The sequence below is a fragment of the Larus michahellis genome, chromosome W, assembly GCF_964199755.1.
Source record: "Larus michahellis chromosome W, bLarMic1.1, whole genome shotgun sequence".
In the NCBI taxonomy this organism is placed as follows: Eukaryota; Metazoa; Chordata; class Aves; order Charadriiformes; family Laridae; genus Larus; species Larus michahellis.
The window spans coordinates 4,395,479-4,416,275 of record NC_133929.1 but is presented as its reverse complement, the minus strand read 5'-3'; the positions used below and the strand labels follow the sequence as shown (position 1 = coordinate 4,416,275).

General features: G+C 43.3%; 1 protein-coding gene across 5 annotated transcripts in view; it reads left to right on the top strand.

The window, feature by feature from the left end:
- Window positions 1–20,797, top strand: part of LOC141735561 (creatine kinase S-type, mitochondrial-like) — a 111,661-nt gene that overhangs the window by 27,185 nt on the left and 63,679 nt on the right. For all 5 annotated transcript variants that reach the window (XM_074568554.1, XM_074568553.1, XM_074568552.1 and 2 more), the window contains 3 exons: window positions 5,788–5,986; window positions 7,427–7,522; window positions 9,503–9,724. In XM_074568554.1, coding sequence (XP_074424655.1) covers window positions 5,788–5,986; window positions 7,427–7,522; window positions 9,503–9,724 — 517 coding nt within the window. The remainder of the gene's footprint in view (window positions 1–5,787; window positions 5,987–7,426; window positions 7,523–9,502; window positions 9,725–20,797) is intronic.

Sequence of the window (20,797 nt, the reverse complement as noted above, 5' to 3'; positions counted from 1 at the left end):
AAGTGCGTAAGGTGATCAACGAAGACCAATAAATACTGATATCTCCCCACCTTTGGCAATTCGGTAAAATCCACCTGTATTTTCTCAAAGGGTCTTTTAGCCAATTCACGACCTCCTTGAACCTTTTCCCTAAGTTGTCGTTTATTCACTTTGTGACAGGTTAAACATCCCTCTAAAATCCTTTTAGCTAGACCGTATATTCCGACACAGGCATAGTTTGTCTCAAACTGATCCACTAAAGCTTGAATTCCCCAATGAGTTTTATGGTGTAATTTATTCAGTATTCCCCGAGCTAATCCTTTTGGAAGAATTTCCCTGCCATCTGGTAGCAGCCATTTATCGCCATCTCTTTTTGCTCCAATTTGTTGTAGCTTATCCAATTCTTGGAGAGTGAAAGTTTTATCTAATTTTAGCCTTTCAGGTTCCTCTCTCAAGGTCTGAACCATTAATAATGCAGCCCGTTTTGCCTCCGCGTCGGCTAGATTGTTTCCTCTTACAGTATGGGTTAGTCCCTTCTGGTGTCCTTTTACATGGACTATGGCTATCTTTAGTGGACCTCTTAATGCCTTTAAAACTTCTAAGATTAGCTTTTCATGGACTAATCCTTTTCCCTGGGTGTTAAGTAAGCCTCTCTCTTCCCAAATGTTTCCAAAAGTATGTACCACCCCAAAGGTATACTTTGAATCTGTATAAATAGTTCCAACTTTATTTTCTAAGAGCTTTAATGCCCTTAGCATAGCATATAACTCACACGCTTGTGCAGACCAGGCTTCACTTAATGGTCCTGATTCTTTTATCTTAAAAGTATACCCATCCACAATAGCATAACCTGATTTCCGTTGTCCTTCAACCACTCGTGAGGAGCCGTCCACAAATAATTTTTCTCCTTCGTCTAATTCATTGTCTTCTAAGTCCTCCCTTATTTTAGTCTGCAAATTTATTAGTTGGAGGCAGTCATGTGTCAAATCTTCTTTAGGTTCTCCGTATAAAAATTGGGCAGGATTCTGAATAGAAGTGGTTTCCATTTCTAGTCGAGGGGAGTTAATTAAAATTCCCTCATATTTTAGCAGTCGACTATCTGTAAGCCACTTATCAGCCCGTTGTTGCAATACTCCTCGAATGTTATGGGGGGTGTATACTTTTAGTTCACCTCCCAAGGTGACTTTTCCAACTTCTTCCACTACTAATGCAGTGGCCACTATTGCTTGCAAGCAGGTGGGCCACCCGCGGCTTACAGGATCCAGTATTTTAGAATAATATCCTACAGGCTTTCTCTGCCCTGCCCATCCTTGGGTCAGAACCCCATAAGCTGTCCCGTTATCTACATTGATAAAGAGTTGAAAGGGTTTACGGATATCGGGTAAACTGAGGACAGGTGCTTCTACCAGATCTCTTTTTATATTTTCCCAACAATTCTCATCTTCAGGGGACCATTTTACCAACCCGTTTTTAGTTAATTTTTCGTACAAGAATTTTACTTTACTGCTGTAATTTTCTATCCACTGTCGACAATACCCTAATAATCCCAATAACTGTCTTATCTGTCTTTTATTAGTGGGTGCTGTTAGAGACAAAATTCCTTTTACTCTTTCGGGATCTAATTTCTTGTGTCCCTTTATGAGCCAATGCCCCAAATATTTTACCTCTTCTTCAGTAAACTGTAATTTGGACTTAGAAACCTTTAATCCCTTGAGGCCTAAGAAGTTCAATAATTTGATGCTCTCATTTCTGACTTCTTCTTGAGTTCTTCCAGCGATCAATAAATCCTCCACGTATTGTATTAGAATTAGTCCCTGACTTAATTCATAAGATTCCAGTAACTGTTCCAGAGCTTGTCCAAACAAGTTCAGAGACTCTGTAAATCCCTGGGGCAAAACGGTCCACCGTAATTGTTGTTTTCTATGGGTCTTGGGGTTCTCCCACTCGAAAGCAAAATAGTCCCTACATTTTCCTTCTAAGGGACAAGCTCAAAAAGCATCTTTTAAATCTATAACACTATACCATTTATAATCTGGACTTAACTGATTAAGTATAGTGTGCGGGTTAGCCACCACAGGGAACCGGGTAATGGTTCGTTCATTTACGGCTCTCAGATCTTGTACTAAACGATAGGACCCATCCGGCTTCTTTACAGGCAATATGGGAGTATTGTGGGGAGACATACAGGGTTCCAAAAGCCCTTGGGCCAAAAGTCTCTCAATTACTGGCTGCAACCCTTCTCTCCCCTCTCTAGAGATGGGATACTGTTTTATCCTAATTGGCTGGTCTGGGTCTCTTATGGAGACCGTGATCGGTTTGATATTTAATTTTCCCACCGACCCTGGGCTATACCAAGTTTCTGGATTAATCTTGGCTTCATCTTCTGCAGTTAATAAGCATAATCTTACTTTTAATTTCTCTTGCTCTACTTCCAAATTGATTCCTAATTCCACCATCAGGTCTCGTCCCAAGAGGTTATACTCAGCTTCTGGGACCAATAAAAATGTTCCCACTCCATATTTATTTGGGGCTTCTATTGTTACATTCCTTATCAGGGGCACCTTAAAAGGTTCCCCCTTTGCACCAACTACTTGGAGTTTATCCTTTGATTCAACACATCCAGATGGTAACTTTTGGACTGTTGATCTTTCGGCACCCGAGTCCACAAGGAACTCGAACACTTCGTGCTGAGGACCCAATTTCAATTTTATCAAGGGCTCGGTAACCTTAGGGGTCCCCAGCAAATAGAGCCCCTGACCCCCCTAATCTTCCTTAAAAATCTCCTCATCCTGCCTTCTTTTCCGACAATTTCTCTGTAGATGTCCCTTCTTGCGACAATAAAAACATTCTATGTCCTGCGAACTAAATCTTCTTCTTCTCGGTTCTACTGGGCCCTTCCGGGGACTTTCTCCTCTCCTGCCCTGATTTTGTCCTTCCCTTACAGCTGCCATCAGGATTCTGGCTTGTTTCTTCTGATTTTCTTCCTCCCTTCTCACATACACCTTCTGAGCTTCTCGTAATAATTCATCTAACCCCCTTTCCTGCCAGTCTTCTACTTTCTCTAACTTTCTCCTTATATCTGCCCAAGATTTAGCTACAAATTGAGTTTTCAGCAGGGCTTGACCCACTTGGCTATCGGGGTCTAACCCGGAATATAGCTGTAAACTTTTTCTCAATCTTTCCAGCCATTCAGTGGGGGTTTCATCTTTCTTTTGTTGTTCATTAAAGGCCTTATTAATATTTTGCCCTCTGGGTACAGAATCTCTAATCCCCTGAATTATTATATCCCGGAGATCAATCATGTTATTTCTATGTGCGGGGTCTTGATTGTCCCAATTGGGCCGCTGTAAGGGCCATTTTACATCTCCGGCGGGACCATGCTGATGCCTCTGATCCCAATGCCTCATGCCTGCCATTCTGATCATTCCTCGTTCTTCGTTTGTGAACAAGATCTTTAAAATAGATTCCATCTCATCCCAAGTATAAATGTTAGGCCCGAGGAATTGATCAAAACGTTCTGCTACCCTAATGGGTCCTCTAACAAGTGTCCCATTTCTTTCTTAAATTCCCTCACATCCCCGGAGCTGAGGGGTACAGATACAAATCCAACTCCGGGTTGTGGTCCCCCCATAGCAGTCTCCCTTAAGGGATACAACAAGTTTTCCTCCCTCCTTTCTCTAGTTTGACTTCTAGTTAATTCTTCAATTAGAAGGAGGAGCCTCTTCCCCAGGTTCTGTGGGGGCTGTTGGAGGGAGATCTTGCTCAGGACCTTGCGGAGGGGGGACATAGGGTGGGGGAGACGCTGGAGGTTCGTCTACATCCCACCTTTTCTTTTTATCATTTTTCTTTTCATCATTTTTCTTTTCTTTTAATGGAAACAAATTAGCGGCCTGAGCCGTGCCCAGGATCCATAAAAAGGCGTATTCACTCTCCTCCTTATTAAATGGTCGTTTGTTGTTAACATATATGTTTAATTGTTGGCATATCCAATCCTCTAAGGATCCATGAATTGGCCAATATAAATCTTTTCTCATCTGTTTTCTTCCCCATACCTCCATACAATAATAGACCAATTTCTCCTTGGATTTCCCTTTTCGAGAAGGGGAACTATCCCAATATCTAATCATTAGGCCTAACGGGCTATCTTGGGGTATATCGGGGAGCCCACCCCCACCCCGTATCTCCTGCATGGAACCAGAAGTCCTACTTTTCTTCTGTCCCATCTTCCGAAAGTGCCTTCTTTCACTCAAAATTCACTCACTTCCCTCCGTTCGTGGCCCACGCCCTCGCGGACAATGGGAACCGCACTATTAGGAGGTCCACACTCACTTCGTCCGGTGGGCTACTAAGCCCAGTGGACGTCTGAGTCACTCGCACCCGGGTACCCAATCCCCGACCGAACGGAACCGCAATATACTTACTCACTCCCGAGTCTTCGTCTGGCTCTTCGTGCACAAAAATTACGGGGAACTGCAGTATCTCCTTTCTCTTTTCTTTTTGCTTTCCTCTCTCAGTTCGGAAAATCCAGCTGAGCTAAGTCGGAATCTCCTCCGGGACCATCCGAAGATGGGGCGCCCTCCCAGAGTTGAATTCCGAGTCGGCTGTCTGGATCCGAGTCACGGCACCAAATTTGTTATAGTTGAATTTAAAATAAATCGAGTCCGAAATAGATTCAATAAATATTTATTGAGGTAGGAAGGCAAAAGCAGCGCTGGGCGGCCGGGGAGTCGCAGCTCCACCAAAGGCTCGCAAATTCAAGCAAGCTGAGCAGCTCTTTTTATCTTCACGGAGGTCGGGTTTCGACATCTTCGGTACGCCCCTCCGTAGCTTCTTGCTTGAGGTAGTTTAGATAAAATGTTGGTCACAGAATCAGCTCAAAACAATACATTCTGATAACATTGTGGTTAAGCTTTTTGTCAAACAGGAGTTCCCATGTTGGTGTAGCAAGATAACGTTGTGGACATGTCTCTTCTGGTAAAACAGGGAGTTCTCAAGACTGCCACAATGGGTTCGTTCCTCTTGCTTAACTTGTTCGATCAGCAAATCACCTTTAGTTACTTATTACAGTTCTTCAAGAACTGCTCCAGTGTGGGTCCTTTCTATGGGGTGTAGTCCTTCAGGAACAGACTGCTCCAGCATGGGTCCCCCCCAGGGTCACAGGTCCTGGCAGAAAACCTGCTCCTCCGTGGGCTACTCTCCATGGGTCACAGTTCCTGCCAGGAGCCTGCTCTAGCATGGGCTTGCCATAGGCTGCAGCTTCCTTCAGGGCACATCTACCTCCTCTGGCATGGGTTCCTTCACAGGCTGCAGGGGGAGACAACCTGCATCACCATGGTCTTCACCAGGGGCTGCAGGGGAATCTCTGCTCTGGCACCTGGAGCATCTCCTCTCCCTCCTTCTTCACTGACCTTGGTGTCTGCAGGATTGTTTTTCTCACATTTTTTCTCACTTGTCTCTCTCACAGCTGCTATGCAGTCTTTTTTACCCTTTCTTAAATATGTTATCACAGAGGTGCCACCAGCTTCACTGATTGGCTCAGCTTTAGCCAGCGGCAGGTCCATTTTGGAGCCGGCTGAAACTGTCTCAGTCCAACATAGGGGCAGCCCCTGATCTCTTCTTACAAAAGCCCTCCCTGCAGCCTCCCCCTTGTCACATAAACCCAATACACATATAAACCAAGAACTATTTATATTTTTCAGATGTGCTATGTACTCCATATCTCCTCATTGCTTAACTAGTTTCTTAAACTAGCAAGGATTACTATTTAAAGATATCATATTAAGTGCTTGTGTTTTTTTTTCTCTTCAGTGCAGACTATCCTGATCTCCGCAAACATAACAACTGTATGGCTGAATGCCTCACACCAGCAATTTATGCTAGGTTAAGGGACAAGATGACTCCCAATGGCTATACCCTAGATCAGTGTATCCAAACCGGGGTTGACAATCCTGGACATCCTTTCATTAAAACTGTGGGCATGGTTGCAGGTGATGAAGAATCCTATGAGGTAAAATATTTTCACAATGCTATCATATTTGCTTCAGTTTGTATGGTATAGTTCGCGAGAGTTTGTTATATGAACACAGATTCTTAGTATAATATGCACTCCTAAGAGAAATTGTATCCCAGAGAATATATAGAGGAAGACCATATGCATAAAGACAGTATTTTCCCTACTCTTTATGAGGATTTGAATGCTGTTCTACATTAAGAAATGCAGTGAATATGAGGCATTCCTAAAGGAGCCCTCTCTACTGCAGTCAAAGTTAATAAAATATGGCTGCTTGGGAGTAATACTCTATTTGCCTCCAACAGCTGCTTTCTTTCCTACTACTAAACATAGTTTATGGAAGAAAAATGAGACACATCAAAATAAAGGTAATATGGAAATTACATTGTAAAATGGTTGAGGCAGAATGAAAAAAAAAAGGCTTCTGTGAAGTTCTGGGCATCTTGAAGCGATAGCTATTGGACCACAACAAAAGCCAAAGATAGTATTAGGATAGACAGGTTTATGTAATTCTGAAACAAGGAGAATAGAAAAAGAAGAAAATCTTTATTTTTATTAACCTCTGTGATCTGCTTTCTTCAGTCTACCATACAACAGCATCTATTATTATATAATCTCTTAATAGTGTCTTAGTAGACATCTGGTATTCTGGAACTACCAGCTTCTGCGATTTGTTTTACTTATTTAGACATGGTGACTGCCTTGAAAAGTTCTGCCAGAGTTATTGCTGCACAACAGAATGAAGGTGTGATTGTGATCAGTGTTGACATACCTGTGCTAAATGGCTCTAACTAGCACCAGTATCCATTGACAGTGAAGACATAGGTATTCTCATATGATCTAAGAACAGGACACAAGTTGCCTGGGGACTGAATGTGTATTTTAGTTGCTATTAAATCCTGAAATCTAATATGGTTGCCATCACATCCAGTACCTATCTGTGGTAAATAGAATAAGCTTGCAACTAAAGTAAGGTGCAATTGTAAGGTACGGTGCAATTTTTGTTGTGAAGATAAGCAACCACTACAGATCACTGTTTAGGTCAAAATGACTGAAATCCACCACCAATAATCTTCCAATTTATTGTTAGGAGACAGAGGGTGAAATTCCATGTTCTGCGTCTGAGGTACAGCAGAAACTCAGAGCAACTGAGAAACTCATGGCAAACTACTGGCTGTTACCCTCTGCTACATAAAAGAGAGTTCTATCGAAAATAGATCAGATTTTGAAAGATAATTTTTTCAGAGACCAATTTTCAAAGACACAACCCACATATGAGCCTTCCCTTTATATTTACCCCTGTCAGCACTTGCAAAGTCCCCTTTATGGCTGCTATCCAGGAGCCTGTACTAAAGGATTTCCCTTGTGACTGAAGTTAGTGCATTAAAGTGTTTCTATGATACTGAAGACTCTTTGTAGATTCTCTTGACTCCATAGGTATTTGCTGAGATTTTTGACCCTGTCATTAAAGTGAGACATAATGGCTATGATCCATGCACAATGAAGCATCACACGGACCTGGATGCATCCAAGGTAGGATTTAAATAAAATAATGAGGAAATAAAGATTCAATGCTGCTTCTTACAATGATGATATTGTATTTAATAGTACCTTTTTTCCCCTGATACAACTCCAAAGAAAATGAGGAAACTGGCTAAGGAAACTGGGATGCCACAAATGACTGAAATGGCACATCCCACAGGGAGTATGTCTAAATGAAGTGAGGCCTGGTTCTGTCCTTTCTTTTTGCAAGGATGTTAGTTTACAGCTTAGGTTTGCTGGCGTTTTCAGCATCTGACAAAGGCCAAACCAGGCCAGCATCTACATGGCCTTTCTTTCTCTTCCTTATTCTTCTCTTCTAATTTCCTCTCTTTACTGGACCTCTTTCACCTGACTAGTGTTCACCTGACTACTCTATTCAATTACACCCTGACATCATGCAGAAGTGTCGGAGGCACAAGACTGTGCAAGAGGAGCAAGTCAGGAGCCAAGAGTGATAGCAAGACAGGCAGAACAGTGGGCTCACCAAGGGCACAGTTCCACAGTACCCAAGCAAGAAGAGAACTGGTTTAGTTACAGTATCCAGGTTCAACCAACAACCCAGTGATTAACAGAGAAGCCCATAGTGACAAGGCAAGTCTGAGGTCAGGTCAGCAAGGCAGGGTCAGGATAACCAAGGTACAAGGCCGGGCACAGGCATACCTACAAAGTAGCTCAGGCAAGGACTGAGGGTGAGGGCCTTAGATTAAATGCGGCTCAAACACCTTGAGTATTGTGTCCAGTTTTGGGCACCTCAATACGAGAGAGATATCGAGGTGCTGGAGCGAGCGCAGAGGAGGGCAACGAAGCTGGTGAAGGGCCTGCAGAATAAATCTTATGAGGAGCGATGGAAGGAGCTGGGACTGTTTAGTTTGAGGAAGAGGAGGCTGAGGGGAGACCTCATCACTCTCTACAACTACTTGAAAGGCCATTGTAGAGAGGTTGGTGCTGGTCTCTTCTCACAGGTAATTAGTGATAGAACAAGAGGGAATGGGTTCAAGCTGCAGCAGGGTAGGTTTAGGCTGGACATTAGGAAAAAATTCTTCCCAGAAAGAGTGGTCAGACACTGGAATAGGCTGCCCAGGGAGGTGGTGGAGTCACCATCCCTGGATGTGTTTGAGAGTCGTTTAGATGTGGTGTTAGGGGATATGGTGTAGGGGAGAACTTTGTAGAGTGGGGTTGATGGTTGGACTCGATGATCCCAAGGGTCTTGTCCAACCTAAATGATTCTATGATTCTATGATAAAGACCCCAGATGAAACTTCTCACAGATCTTTTTTCAAAGTTGTCGGATCCATGGTTACACAGCTGTGCAATATCAGAGTTGGCTAAAACACAGTGGAGAGAGGATAAAAGAGGTATACAGAGCTACTTGGTGCACTCATGGCCCTAACAGCAAGCTAGTAGCATCCCTACCTTGTTCTTAACAGAGGGATTAATCTCAGCTGGTACTAAGCATTTGAGCCTCTGCCTAACGGCACTGGGAATCTGTTCATGAGATAAAGATAACCATGTATTTAACGATTAGAGTGAAAGCATTTACCCCCCCCTCCCCCGCACACACACACAATAAAATCTTACCCATTGCTTAGTATTTCCTTCATAGTTCAAAGTTCAATAATGTTGTAGATTAGCATCACCTTGGGCTTTCCTCTTTCAAAAGATCTTCCACACCTGGCCTTCTTTCCATGTTCATATCCATATTTCCAAAAGCCACTCAGATCCTTTCATATTCCATGCTGGAGTTAAGAAGGATCAGCTGGTTACTTTGACACATTCAGTCAGAAAAAACTTTGGAGTTCCTAAAAAAATCTTAGTATCTGAAACACTGAGGGATTTCTAATGTTCTGTGATATCTAGGAGAGGTCATGATCCCTGGGCAGAAAGATGCCCCATTTTTGTATGATGTGTTTCTTAAATAGTAGTGTACAAAATGGAAGACTGTGTGTAAATTAAAAAACATTCTTCCTTCAGATCATCCATGGTCAATTTGATGAGCGCTATATCATCTCATCACGTGTACGTACTGGTCGTAGCATCCGGGGCCTCAGCCTTCCTCCAGCTTGTACCAGGGCAGAGAGAAGAGAAGTGGAAAATGTTGTGGTCACTGCTCTAGCTGGACTGAAAGGAGACCTTTCTGGAAAGTACTATAGTTTGACCAATATGTCTGAGAAGGATCAGCAGCAGCTTATTGATGTAAGTATAACTCCATGTTACGTGTAGGGCCTGTTATAGTTGAATTTAAAATAAATCAAGTCCGAAATAGATTCAATAAATATTTATTGAGGTAGGAAGGCAAAAGCAGCGCTGGGCGGCCGGGGAGTCGCAGCTCCACCAAAGGCTCGCAAATTCAAGCAAGCTGAGCAGCTCTTTTTATCTTCACGGAGGTCGGGTTTCGACATCTTCGGTACGCCCCTCCGTAGCTTCTTGCTTGAGGTAGTTTAGATAAAATGTTGGTCACAGAATCAGCTCAAAACAATACATTCTGATAACATTGTGGTTAAGCTTTTTGTCAAACAGGAGTTCCCATGTTGGTGTAGCAAGATAACGTTGTGGACATGTCTCTTCTGGTAAAACAGGGAGTTCTCAAGACTGCCACAATGGGTTCGTTCCTCTTGCTTAACTTGTTCGATCAGCAAATCACCTTTAGTTACTTATTACAATCCCCCCCTTCTTTTATTTATAAGTGATTTGCTGATCAAACCTAGACAATACCTCACAAGCTGCTTCTAATTCAGGATTTTCGTTCGGTATAAGTTTCATTTCCAGTTCTGATTGCTTCATCACCATTAGCTGCACTTTTTCTAACCTGCTTTCAACAAAGGTTACAAATTTGTTAATGACACAGGGTCCAAGAGTCAGAGCCAATAGCAACATCATGAGGGGTCCCGCCAAAGTAGAAATTAAGGTACTCAGCCATGGTGACTGATTAAACCAAGATTCATACCAGGAGGACTGAGCCTCTCGCTCTCGTTTTCTTTTCTCTAATCCCTCTCTCAGTTTAGCTAACGAATCTCTTACTACCCCTGTATGGTCAGCATAAAAGCAACATTCTTCACCTAGGGCAGCACATAATCCTCCGTTTTGCAAGAACAAAAGGTCCAATCCTCTTCGATTCTGTAAAACTACTTCCGACAATGAGGTCAATGATTTCTCTAAATAGGAAATAGATTTTTCTATTCGGGCCAAATCTTCATCTACTGCAGCTCTTAGAGATGTTAGACTCTGCTGTTGTTGCACCAAGGAGGTTATGCCAGTGGCGGTCCCAGCGACCCCTAAACCAAGTAGAGTAGCTATAGTAATTGTAGATATTGGCTCTCGTTTGTTGATTTTATGTCCTAAATTGCTCCAGTGTAAATACATAGTTTCTTCCCCATGTAAGAGGATTCTAGGTACCACAGTAACCTGTACACAAAATTCTGAGATATTTTTCTTGAGAACAGCAGTGGACAAACACGGTGTTAATCCGGTTATGGAGCAGACCCACCATGCCCCAGGACTGGGCAGAGCCCATTTAGTATTAGATGTAAAGTTTTGAGTCTGGTTGGTACATAGAGTTCTTCTCTCGTTCGTTACCTTCCCTATACACCAACCACTCCCTCTGACCTGTTGGAGAGTAATCCCCGCCTTCCGTTCCTTCCAATTACATCTGGAGGGATTGTCCTCGGTAGAGGTATTAAAAGGAGATGACACAGCTATCCCCTCATAAAAAGGGGGCTTTATGTCATAACATAACCAACAGGAAATGGTAAAATTTGGATTTGTTGTATTTAAAGCTTGATAGGCTGCCTGCATTACAGCCCATAAGGGTTCATTGTCTTTGGGTATTTTCTCCACTTTATTTGTAGAGGTTAGGTATGTCCCTGGGGTGACTGAGGCTGTGGAGTTTCCTACCTTTGGCTTCTTTTTCCCTTTTTGCTTTGTGATGACTCGATTGGGCCCTACCGCTTGTGGCATTTTAACTTCCCGTTTTTGAATGAATATTAGTCCTCCTCTATCAGTTCCAGATTCCCAATATCGCAATCCCCAGGTTCGTCCCAATAACCATCCGTGGTCATTAGGCTGCAGGATTTCTAGTATAACATGCTTACAGTTGCCAAGGTGGGGGCCCTCTATGTGTCCATCCCAGCTAGGAGCTGGCGGGTTGCATCCTCTGGGTCCCCATGTTATAGTTAAAAATCTATCTTTAATGGCTACGTCCCAGTTTGAAGCTATGGTTTCACATCCCCAATATGCACAGTAATAGTGATTAGGGAAATTGCAATAGCTTTTCCCTGGATTCGAACTGGGGCAGAGATAAAAAGGTTTTATTGCTCTTTCTCGTCGGCCAGGTGGGTCTAGTTCATAAAAGACTAAATCTTCCAATTTAACTTGGAATTCTGGGGGTCCGGCTGTCACATTATACCGAACTTCCATTGAATCTTCCCATCGACCCACGGTCCAATTGAAGGGTTGATGTTCATTTTCTAAAGTCATGGTAATCAATACCATTAATAGGATACCAGCTTTCATTTCCCCACTGTTTAGTACCTCTCTGCCTTCCTCGTCTACTCCTTTGCAGAGAGCAACGGGATATCAAGATCTTCTCGGCAGCAGCAGATAGTCTTCAGGGGAATTTTGCTGTTATTCTGTCAATAATTTCCAAGGTCTAAAGAGTTAGTTATCTCTCAAATCTATTTCCACCTATGTGGTTGTTGTGCCCGTTTCCAGGCGAATCTTATAGCACACTGTCTTAAAACTCTATACCAGTCTGTTTCATGTACTTCCCAAAGTTCAGGTACTGACAGTTCCCACCCACAAAATAATTTACGAATTTCCACTGGATCCTCTGGTCCCCTGGCACGTATCAAATCATTGCGACATTTCATACAGTAGGGTTGTCTCTTAAATGAAACACAGGACCAATCTCTATTACAATTTAGACATCGGCAAACAACCCAACATAAATGTCCGGAAGTAGGGTGTTTTAAGCAGGGTATTCCCCAGAGATCTCCTATTCTGGGTGATTCGGGTATCTCCGTCTCTGTTTCGCAACAAAATGGAAAAACCTGGGGAGTTCCTGTTAGTTTGTATAATCCACCCCCCCCGTTTGGTCCGGTATCCTTTCTTCACTCCAGGGTGCAAAATATACCTTTCGTAGAGTATTTCCTGGTGGTATTTGGAACCATCGATATAAACTATCTCTTGCGTCCCTTCTGGAGTGGTTCATTTACCGGTCTCGCTTTTCCTTATCTTTACTCGAAGATCTCCTGGTTCCGACGTCACAGTCCACTTCTCTGGGAAGATAGGTCCCTTAATCCTACTAGCGTGAGTCCATCCTTTTTCTGCTGTCCGTACAGCCGTATCTGTGGTAAGTAAAACAACAAAGGGTCCTTCCCAACGGGGTGTTAGGGAGGTTTCTTTCCAGGTTTTGATTAGTACCTGGTCTCCGGGCTGGATTCGGTGTATGGAAATGTCCAAGGGAGGTCTTTGTACTACCAAGCCCTTCTTTCTTAGTTCCTGTCTTCTTTTTGTAAGTTCTAAAATATATTCTGTTAAAAGTTTATCCTCGACTTTTGGGTGTTCCACGAATAACCCAAAGTCATAAGGCATTCCATACAACATTTCAAAGGGGGATATACCAGTATCTGTTCTTGGCTGAGTTCTAATGTAAAGCAAAGCCAATGGGAAACATTTAACCCAATTCATTTTTGTTTCCACCATAAGTTTGGTTAGGTGTTTCTTTATCTCCCCATTCATTCTTTCTACTTTCCCAGAACTCTGTGGGTGCCAGGGAGTATGGTATTCCCATTTTGTACCAAACAATTCAGTTGTCTCTTTAATTACTTTGGATGTGAAATGTGGACCTCGGTCTGAGTCAATTACCACAACAGTCCCATATCTTGGAATAATTTCTTCCAAGAGAATCTTAATAACTGTCTTTGCAGTAGCTCTTACCACTGGAAAGGCTTCTACAAAGTGCGTAAGGTGATCAACGAAGACCAATAAATACTGATATCTCCCCACCTTTGGCAATTCGGTAAAATCCACCTGTATTTTCTCAAAGGGTCTTTTAGCCAATTCACGACCTCCTTGAACCTTTTCCCTAAGTTGTCGTTTATTCACTTTGTGACAGGTTAAACATCCCTCTAAAATCCTTTTAGCTAGACCGTATATTCCGACACAGGCATAGTTTGTCTCAAACTGATCCACTAAAGCTTGAATTCCCCAATGAGTTTTATGGTGTAATTTATTCAGTATTCCCCGAGCTAATCCTTTTGGAAGAATTTCCCTGCCATCTGGTAGCAGCCATTTATCGCCATCTCTTTTTGCTCCAATTTGTTGTAGCTTATCCAATTCTTGGAGAGTGAAAGTTTTATCTAATTTTAGCCTTTCAGGTTCCTCTCTCAAGGTCTGAACCATTAATAATGCAGCCCGTTTTGCCTCCGCGTCGGCTAGATTGTTTCCTCTTACAGTATGGGTTAGTCCCTTCTGGTGTCCTTTTACATGGACTATGGCTATCTTTAGTGGACCTCTTAATGCCTTTAAAACTTCTAAGATTAGCTTTTCATGGACTAATCCTTTTCCCTGGGTGTTAATTAAGCCTCTCTCTTCCCAAATGTTTCCAAAAGTATGTACCACCCCAAAGGTATACTTTGAATCTGTATAAATAGTTCCAACTTTATTTTCTAAGAGCTTTAATGCCCTTAGCATAGCATATAACTCACACGCTTGTGCGGACCAGGCTTCACTTAATGGTCCTGATTCTTTTATCTTAAAAGTATACCCATCCACAATAGCATAACCTGATTTCCGTTGTCCTTCAACCACTCGTGAGGAGCCGTCCACAAATAATTTTTCTCCTTCGTCTAATTCATTGTCTTCTAAGTCCTCCCTTATTTTAGTCTGCAAATTTATTAGTTGGAGGCAGTCATGTGTCAAATCTTCTTTAGGTTCTCCGTATAAAAATTGGGCAGGATTCTGAATAGAAGTGGTTTCCATTTCTAGTCGAGGGGAGTTAATTAAAATTCCCTCATATTTTAGCAGTCGACTATCTGTAAGCCACTTATCAGCCCGTTGTTGCAATACTCCTCGAATGTTATGGGGGGTGTATACTTTTAGTTCACCTCCCAAGGTGACTTTTCCAACTTCTTCCACTACTAATGCAGTGGCCACTATTGCTTGCAAGCAGGTGGGCCACCCGCGGCTTACAGGATCCAGTATTTTAGAATAATATCCTACAGGCTTTCTCTGCCCTGCCCATCCTTGGGTCAGAACCCCATAAGCTGTCCCGTTATCTACATTGATAAAGAGTTGAAAGGGTTTACGGATATCGGGTAAACTGAGGACAGGTGCTTCTACCAGATCTCTTTTTATATTTTCCCAACGATTCTCATCTTCAGGGGACCATTTTACCAACCCGTTTTTAGTTAATTTTTCGTACAAGAATTTTACTTTACTGCTGTAATTTTCTATCCACTGTCGACAATACCCTAATAATCCCAATAACTGTCTTATCTGTCTTTTATTAGTGGGAGCTGTTAGAGACAAAATTCCTTTTACTCTTTCGGGATCTAATTTCTTGTGTCCCTTTATGAGCCAATGCCCCAAATATTTTACCTCTTCTTCAGTAAACTGTAATTTGGATTTAGAAACCTTTAATCCCTTGAGGCCTAAGAAGTTCAATAATTTGATGCTCTCATTTCTGACTTCTTCTTGAGTTCTTCCAGCGATCAATAAATCCTCCACGTATTGTATTAGAATTAGTCCCTGACTTAATTCATAAGATTCCAGTAACTGTTCCAGAGCTTGTCCAAACAAGTTCGGAGACTCTGTAAATCCCTGGGGCAAAACAGTCCACCGTAATTGTTGTTTTCTATGGGTCTTGGGGTTCTCCCACTCGAAAGCAAAATAGTCCCTACATTTTCCTTCTAAGGGACAAGCCCAAAAAGCATCTTTTAAATCTATAACACTATACCATTTATAATCTGGACTTAACTGATTAAGTATAGTGTGCGGGTCAGCCACCACAGGGAACCGGGTAATGGTTCGTTCATTTACGGCTCTCAGATCTTGTACTAAACGATAGGACCCATCCGGCTTCTTTACGGGCAATATGGGAGTATTGTGGGGAGACATACAGGGTTCCAAAAGCCCTTGGGCCAAAAGTCTCTCAATTACTGGCTGCAACCCTTCTCTCCCCTCCCTAGAGATGGGATACTGTTTTATCCTAATTGGCTGGTCTGGGTCTCTTATGGAGACCGTGATCGGTTTGATATTTAATTTTCCCACCGACCCTGGGCTATACCAAGTTTCTGGATTAATCTTGGCTTCATCTTCTGCAGTTAATAAGCATAATCTTACTTTTAATTTCTCTTGCTCTACTTCCAAATTGATTCCTAATTCCACCATCAGGTCTCGTCCCAAGAGGTTATACTCAGCTTCTGGGACCAATAAAAATGTTCCCACTCCATATTTATTTGGGGCTTCTATTGTTACATTCCTTATCAGGGGCACCTTAAAAGGTTCCCCCTTTGCACCAACTACTTGGAGTTTATCCTTTGATTCAACACATCCAGATGGTAACTTTTGGACTGTTGATCTTTCGGCACCCGAGTCCACAAGGAACTCGAACACTTCGTGCTGAGGACCCAATTTCAATTTTATCAAGGGCTCGGTAACCTTAGGGGTCCCCAGCAAATAGAGCCCCTGACCCCCCTAATCTTCCTTAAAAATCTCCTCATCCTGCCTTCTTTTCCGACAATTTCTCTGTAGATGTCCCTTCTTGCGACAATAAAAACATTCTATGTCCTGCGAACTAAATCTTCTTCTCGGTTCTACTGGGCCCTTCCGGGGACTTTCTCCTCTCCTGCCCTGATTTTGTCCTTCCCTTACAGCTGCCATCAGGATTCTGGCTTGTTTCTTCTGATTTTCTTCCTCCCTTCTCACATACACCTTCTGAGCTTCTCGTAATAATTCATCTAACCCCCTTCCCTGCCAGTCTTCTACTTTCTCTAACTTTCTCCTTATATCTGCCCAAGATTTAGCTACAAATTGAGTTTTCAGCAGGGCTTGACCCACCTGGCTATCGGGGTCTAACCCGGAATATAGCTGTAAACTTTTTCTCAATCTTTCCAGCCATTCAGTGGGGGTTTCATCTTTCTTTTGTTGTTCATTAAAGGCCTTATTAATATTTTGCCCTCTGGGTACAGAATCTCTAATCCCCTGAATTATTATATCCCGGAGATCAATCATGTTATTTCTATGTGCGGGGTCTTGATTGTCCCAATTGGGCCACTGTAAGGGCCATTTTACATCTCCGGCGGGACCATGCTGATGCCTCTGATCCCAATGCCTCATGCCTGCCATTCTGATCATTCCTCGTTCTTCGTTTGTGAACAAGATCTTTAAAATAGATTCCATCTCATCCCAAGTATAAATGTTAGGCCCGAGGAATTGATCAAAACGTTCTGCTACCCCTAATGGGTCCTCTAACAAGTGTCCCATTTCTTTCTTAAATTCCCTCACATCCCCGGAGCTGAGGGGTACAGATACAAATCCAACTCCGGGTTGTGGTCCCCCCATAGCAGTCTCCCTTAAGGGATACAACAAGTTTTCCTCCCTCCTTTCTCTAGTTTGACTTCTAGTTATTCTTTGATTAGAAGGAGGAGCCTCTTCCCCAGGTTCTGTGGGGGCTGTTGGAGGGAGATCTTGCTCAGGACCTTGCGGAGGGGGGACATAGGGTGGGGGAGACGCTGGAGGTTTGTCTACATCCCACCTTTTCTTTTTATCATTTTTCTTTTCTTTTAATGGAAACAAATTAGCGGCCTGAGCCGTGCCCAGGATCCATAAAAAGGCGTATTCACTCTCCTCCTTATTAAATGGTCATTTGTTGTTAACATATATGTTTAATTGTTGGCATATCCAATCCTCTAAGGATCCATGAATTGGCCAATATAAATCTTTTCTCATCTGTTTTCTTCCCCATACCTCCATACAATAATAGACCAATTTCTCCTTGGATTTCCCTTTTCGAGAAGGGGAACTATCCCAATATCTAATCATTAGGCCTAACGGGCTATCTTGGGGTATATCGGGGAGCCCACCCCCACCCCGTATCTCCTGCATGGAACCAGAAGTCCTACTTTTCTTCTGTCCCATCTTCCGAAAGTGCCTTCTTTCACTCAAAATTCACTCACTTCCCTCCGTTCGTGGCCCACGCCCTCGCGGACAATGGGAACCGCACTATTAGGAGGTCCACACTCACTTCGTCCGGTGGGCTACTAAGCCCAGTGGACGTCTGAGTCACTCGCACCCGGGTACCCAATCCCCGACCGAACGGAACCGCAATATACTTACTCACTCCTGAGTCTTCGTCCGGCTCTTCGTGCACAAAAATTACGGGGAACTGCAGTATCTCCTTTCTCTTTTCTTTTTGCTTTCCTATCTCAGTTCGGAAAATCCAGCTGAGCTAAGTCGGAATCTCCTCCGGGACCATCCGAAGATGGGGCGCCCTCCCAGAGTTGAATTCCGAGTCGGCTGTCTGGATCCGAGTCACGGCACCAAATTTGTTATAGTTGAATTTAAAATAAATCGAGTCCGAAATAGATTCAATAAATATTTATTGAGGTAGGAAGGCAAAAGCAGCGCTGGGCGGCCGGGGAGTCGCAGCTCCACCAAAGGCTCGCAAATTCAAGCAAGCTGAGCAGCTCTTTTTATCTTCACGGAGGTCGGGTTTCGACATCTTTGGTACGCCCCGCCCCTCCGTAGCTTCTTGCTTGAGGTAGTTTAGATAAAATGTTGGTCACAGAATCAGCTCAAAACAATACATTCTGATAACATTGTGGTTAAGCTTTTTGTCAAACAGGAGTTCCCATGTTGGTGTAGCAAGATAACGTTGTGGACATGTCTCTTCTGGTAAAACAGGGAGTTCTCAAGACTGCCACAATGGGTTCGTTCCTCTTGCTTAACTTGTTCGATCAGCAAATCACCTTTAGTTACTTATTACAGGGCCTTTGGATGTGAATAAGAGCCACATGTACACTCAGAGAAAATGCAAAAATGAAACTGATTTGGGGAAATTAGTTCAAATGATGCCTCTACGCATTTGGGATCTCGAAGGTCGAGGGTAGCAAGCGTGCAGGCTAAGATCCAAATTCTCAATGCAACACACACACAGAGATCACGATATTCATAAATTCACAGTCTAATTTGACAGAAAATAAAATACAGGAACATAGGAACATGAATGTACAAGCATAAGTATTTTGTTTCAGGGTTCCTTAAAAACAGTTCCTGGTAAAACAGGATTTCTACTACAAGCAAGGAATCGTACCTTTAATCAGTGCTTTGTTAATTTAGCAACTCTCAATTTCATCAAATAGGGGCTATATCCCCAGAAATTCCTCTGACAAAAGGGCCCTCCAGAATCTGGAAGGCTATCCAATTACAATTTATAGAAACTTACAGCAAGGATGACTAACTAAAGATAGAAGTCTCTGAAAGCATTAGGAAAAGAGAAAGAAAGAGTGAGAGAGAGAGAGAGTGTGTGTGTGTGTGCGTGTGAAAGAGAAAGCTTCATTTTCTCGTATGAGATAAGGTCCCTGGTGTTAAGTTTGGACTTGCTTGCTTGCCTTCCTTTCTTCTTTTCTTTTACTCTCTGTTTTGCTGTGTGTAGACCCCATATTTATATGAAAATTATTCTTATGGAGTCTTTTTAAGATTTACATGTGTTAACAAAAAGGGGCTCTTAACTTATAAATTCTGCTTGGGGGGGGCGGTACTGGCAGAAAATAACAGATAGCTGTTAATCCTGGCCTGAGTCAGGGTAGTAGTAGATGGTTGCTTCTCCTGGGAACAAAAGGGAGGTTCCAGAGAGCTATTACCTTGGAAATCCCACCCAAAGCAGGACCATTAAGAGCTAACAGCTCTTCCTAGCTCTCTCTAGGTACAGGGAGTTGTCCACAGAAGGGGACTGTATTGTCATGCCTGGAAAGAGAATTGCATGAACATACATTTCAGTCCCATGCCCGTTATCAGTATTGCCATACCTGAGCTGTCACGGGAAAGTGTGCAATTGATTCAGAAGCATTTGAGATAGACTGCCAATCAAGCCCATGTACAGAATCAAAGAATCACAGAATCACAGAATCACAGAATGGTAAGGGTTGGAAGGGGCCTCTGGAGGTCATCTGGTCCAACCCCCCTCCTCAAACAGGGACACCTAGAAAAGGCTGTCCAGGACCATGTCCAGATGGCTTTTCAATATCTCCAAGGAGGGACACTCCACAACAACTCTGGGATACCTGTTCCAGTGTTCGGTGACCCTCAAAGTAAAATAGGGTTTCCTGATGTTCACACAGAACCTCCTGTGTTTCAGCTTGTGCCCATTGCCTCTTGTCCTGTCACTGGGCACCACTGAAAAGAGCCCGACTCAGTCTTCTTTACACCCTTCCATCAAGTATTTATAAGCATTGATGAGATCCCCCCTGAGCTTTCTCTTCTCCAGGCTAAACAGTCCCAGCTCGCTCAGCCTTTCCTCGTAGGAGAGAGGCTCCAGTCCCTTCATCATCTTCGTGGACCTTTGCTGGACTGTCTCCAGTAGCTCCATGTCTCTCTTGTACCGAGGAACCCAGAACTGGCCACAGTACTCCAGGTGTGGCCTCACCAGTGCTGAGTAGAGGGGAAAGATCACCTCCCTCGACCTGCTGGCAATACTTTGCCTAATGCAGCCCAGGATACTGTTAGCCTTCTTTGCAGCAAGGGCACACTGCTGGCTCGTGTTCAACTTGGTGTCTACGAGGTCCTTTTCTGTCAAGCTGCTTTCCAGCTGGGCGACCTGCAGCATGTTTTGTGTCATCTGCAAACTTGCTTAAGGGTACACTCTGCCCTATCATCCAGATCATTAATGAAGATGTTGAACAGGCCTGGACCCAGTATTGACACCTGGGGTACACTGGTATTATTGGCCTCCAACCAGACTTTGTTCCCCTGATCACCACCCTCTGTGGCCAGCCGTTCAGACAGTTTTCACCACACCTCGCTGTCTGCTCATCCAGCCCATACTTCAACAGCTTCTCTATGAGGACCTTATGGGAGACAGTGCCGAAAGCCTTCCTGAAGTCAAGGTAGACAACTGCTCTCCCTTTATCTCCCAAGTCAGTCATTTCCTCATAGAAAGTTATCAGGTTGGTCATGCATGACTACCCCTTGGTGAATGTCGTGTTTGCTTAAGCATTCCCCAATTGATCCTCTTCTACCAAGGGGTACATTTCCCTTGCTACAGCCTTT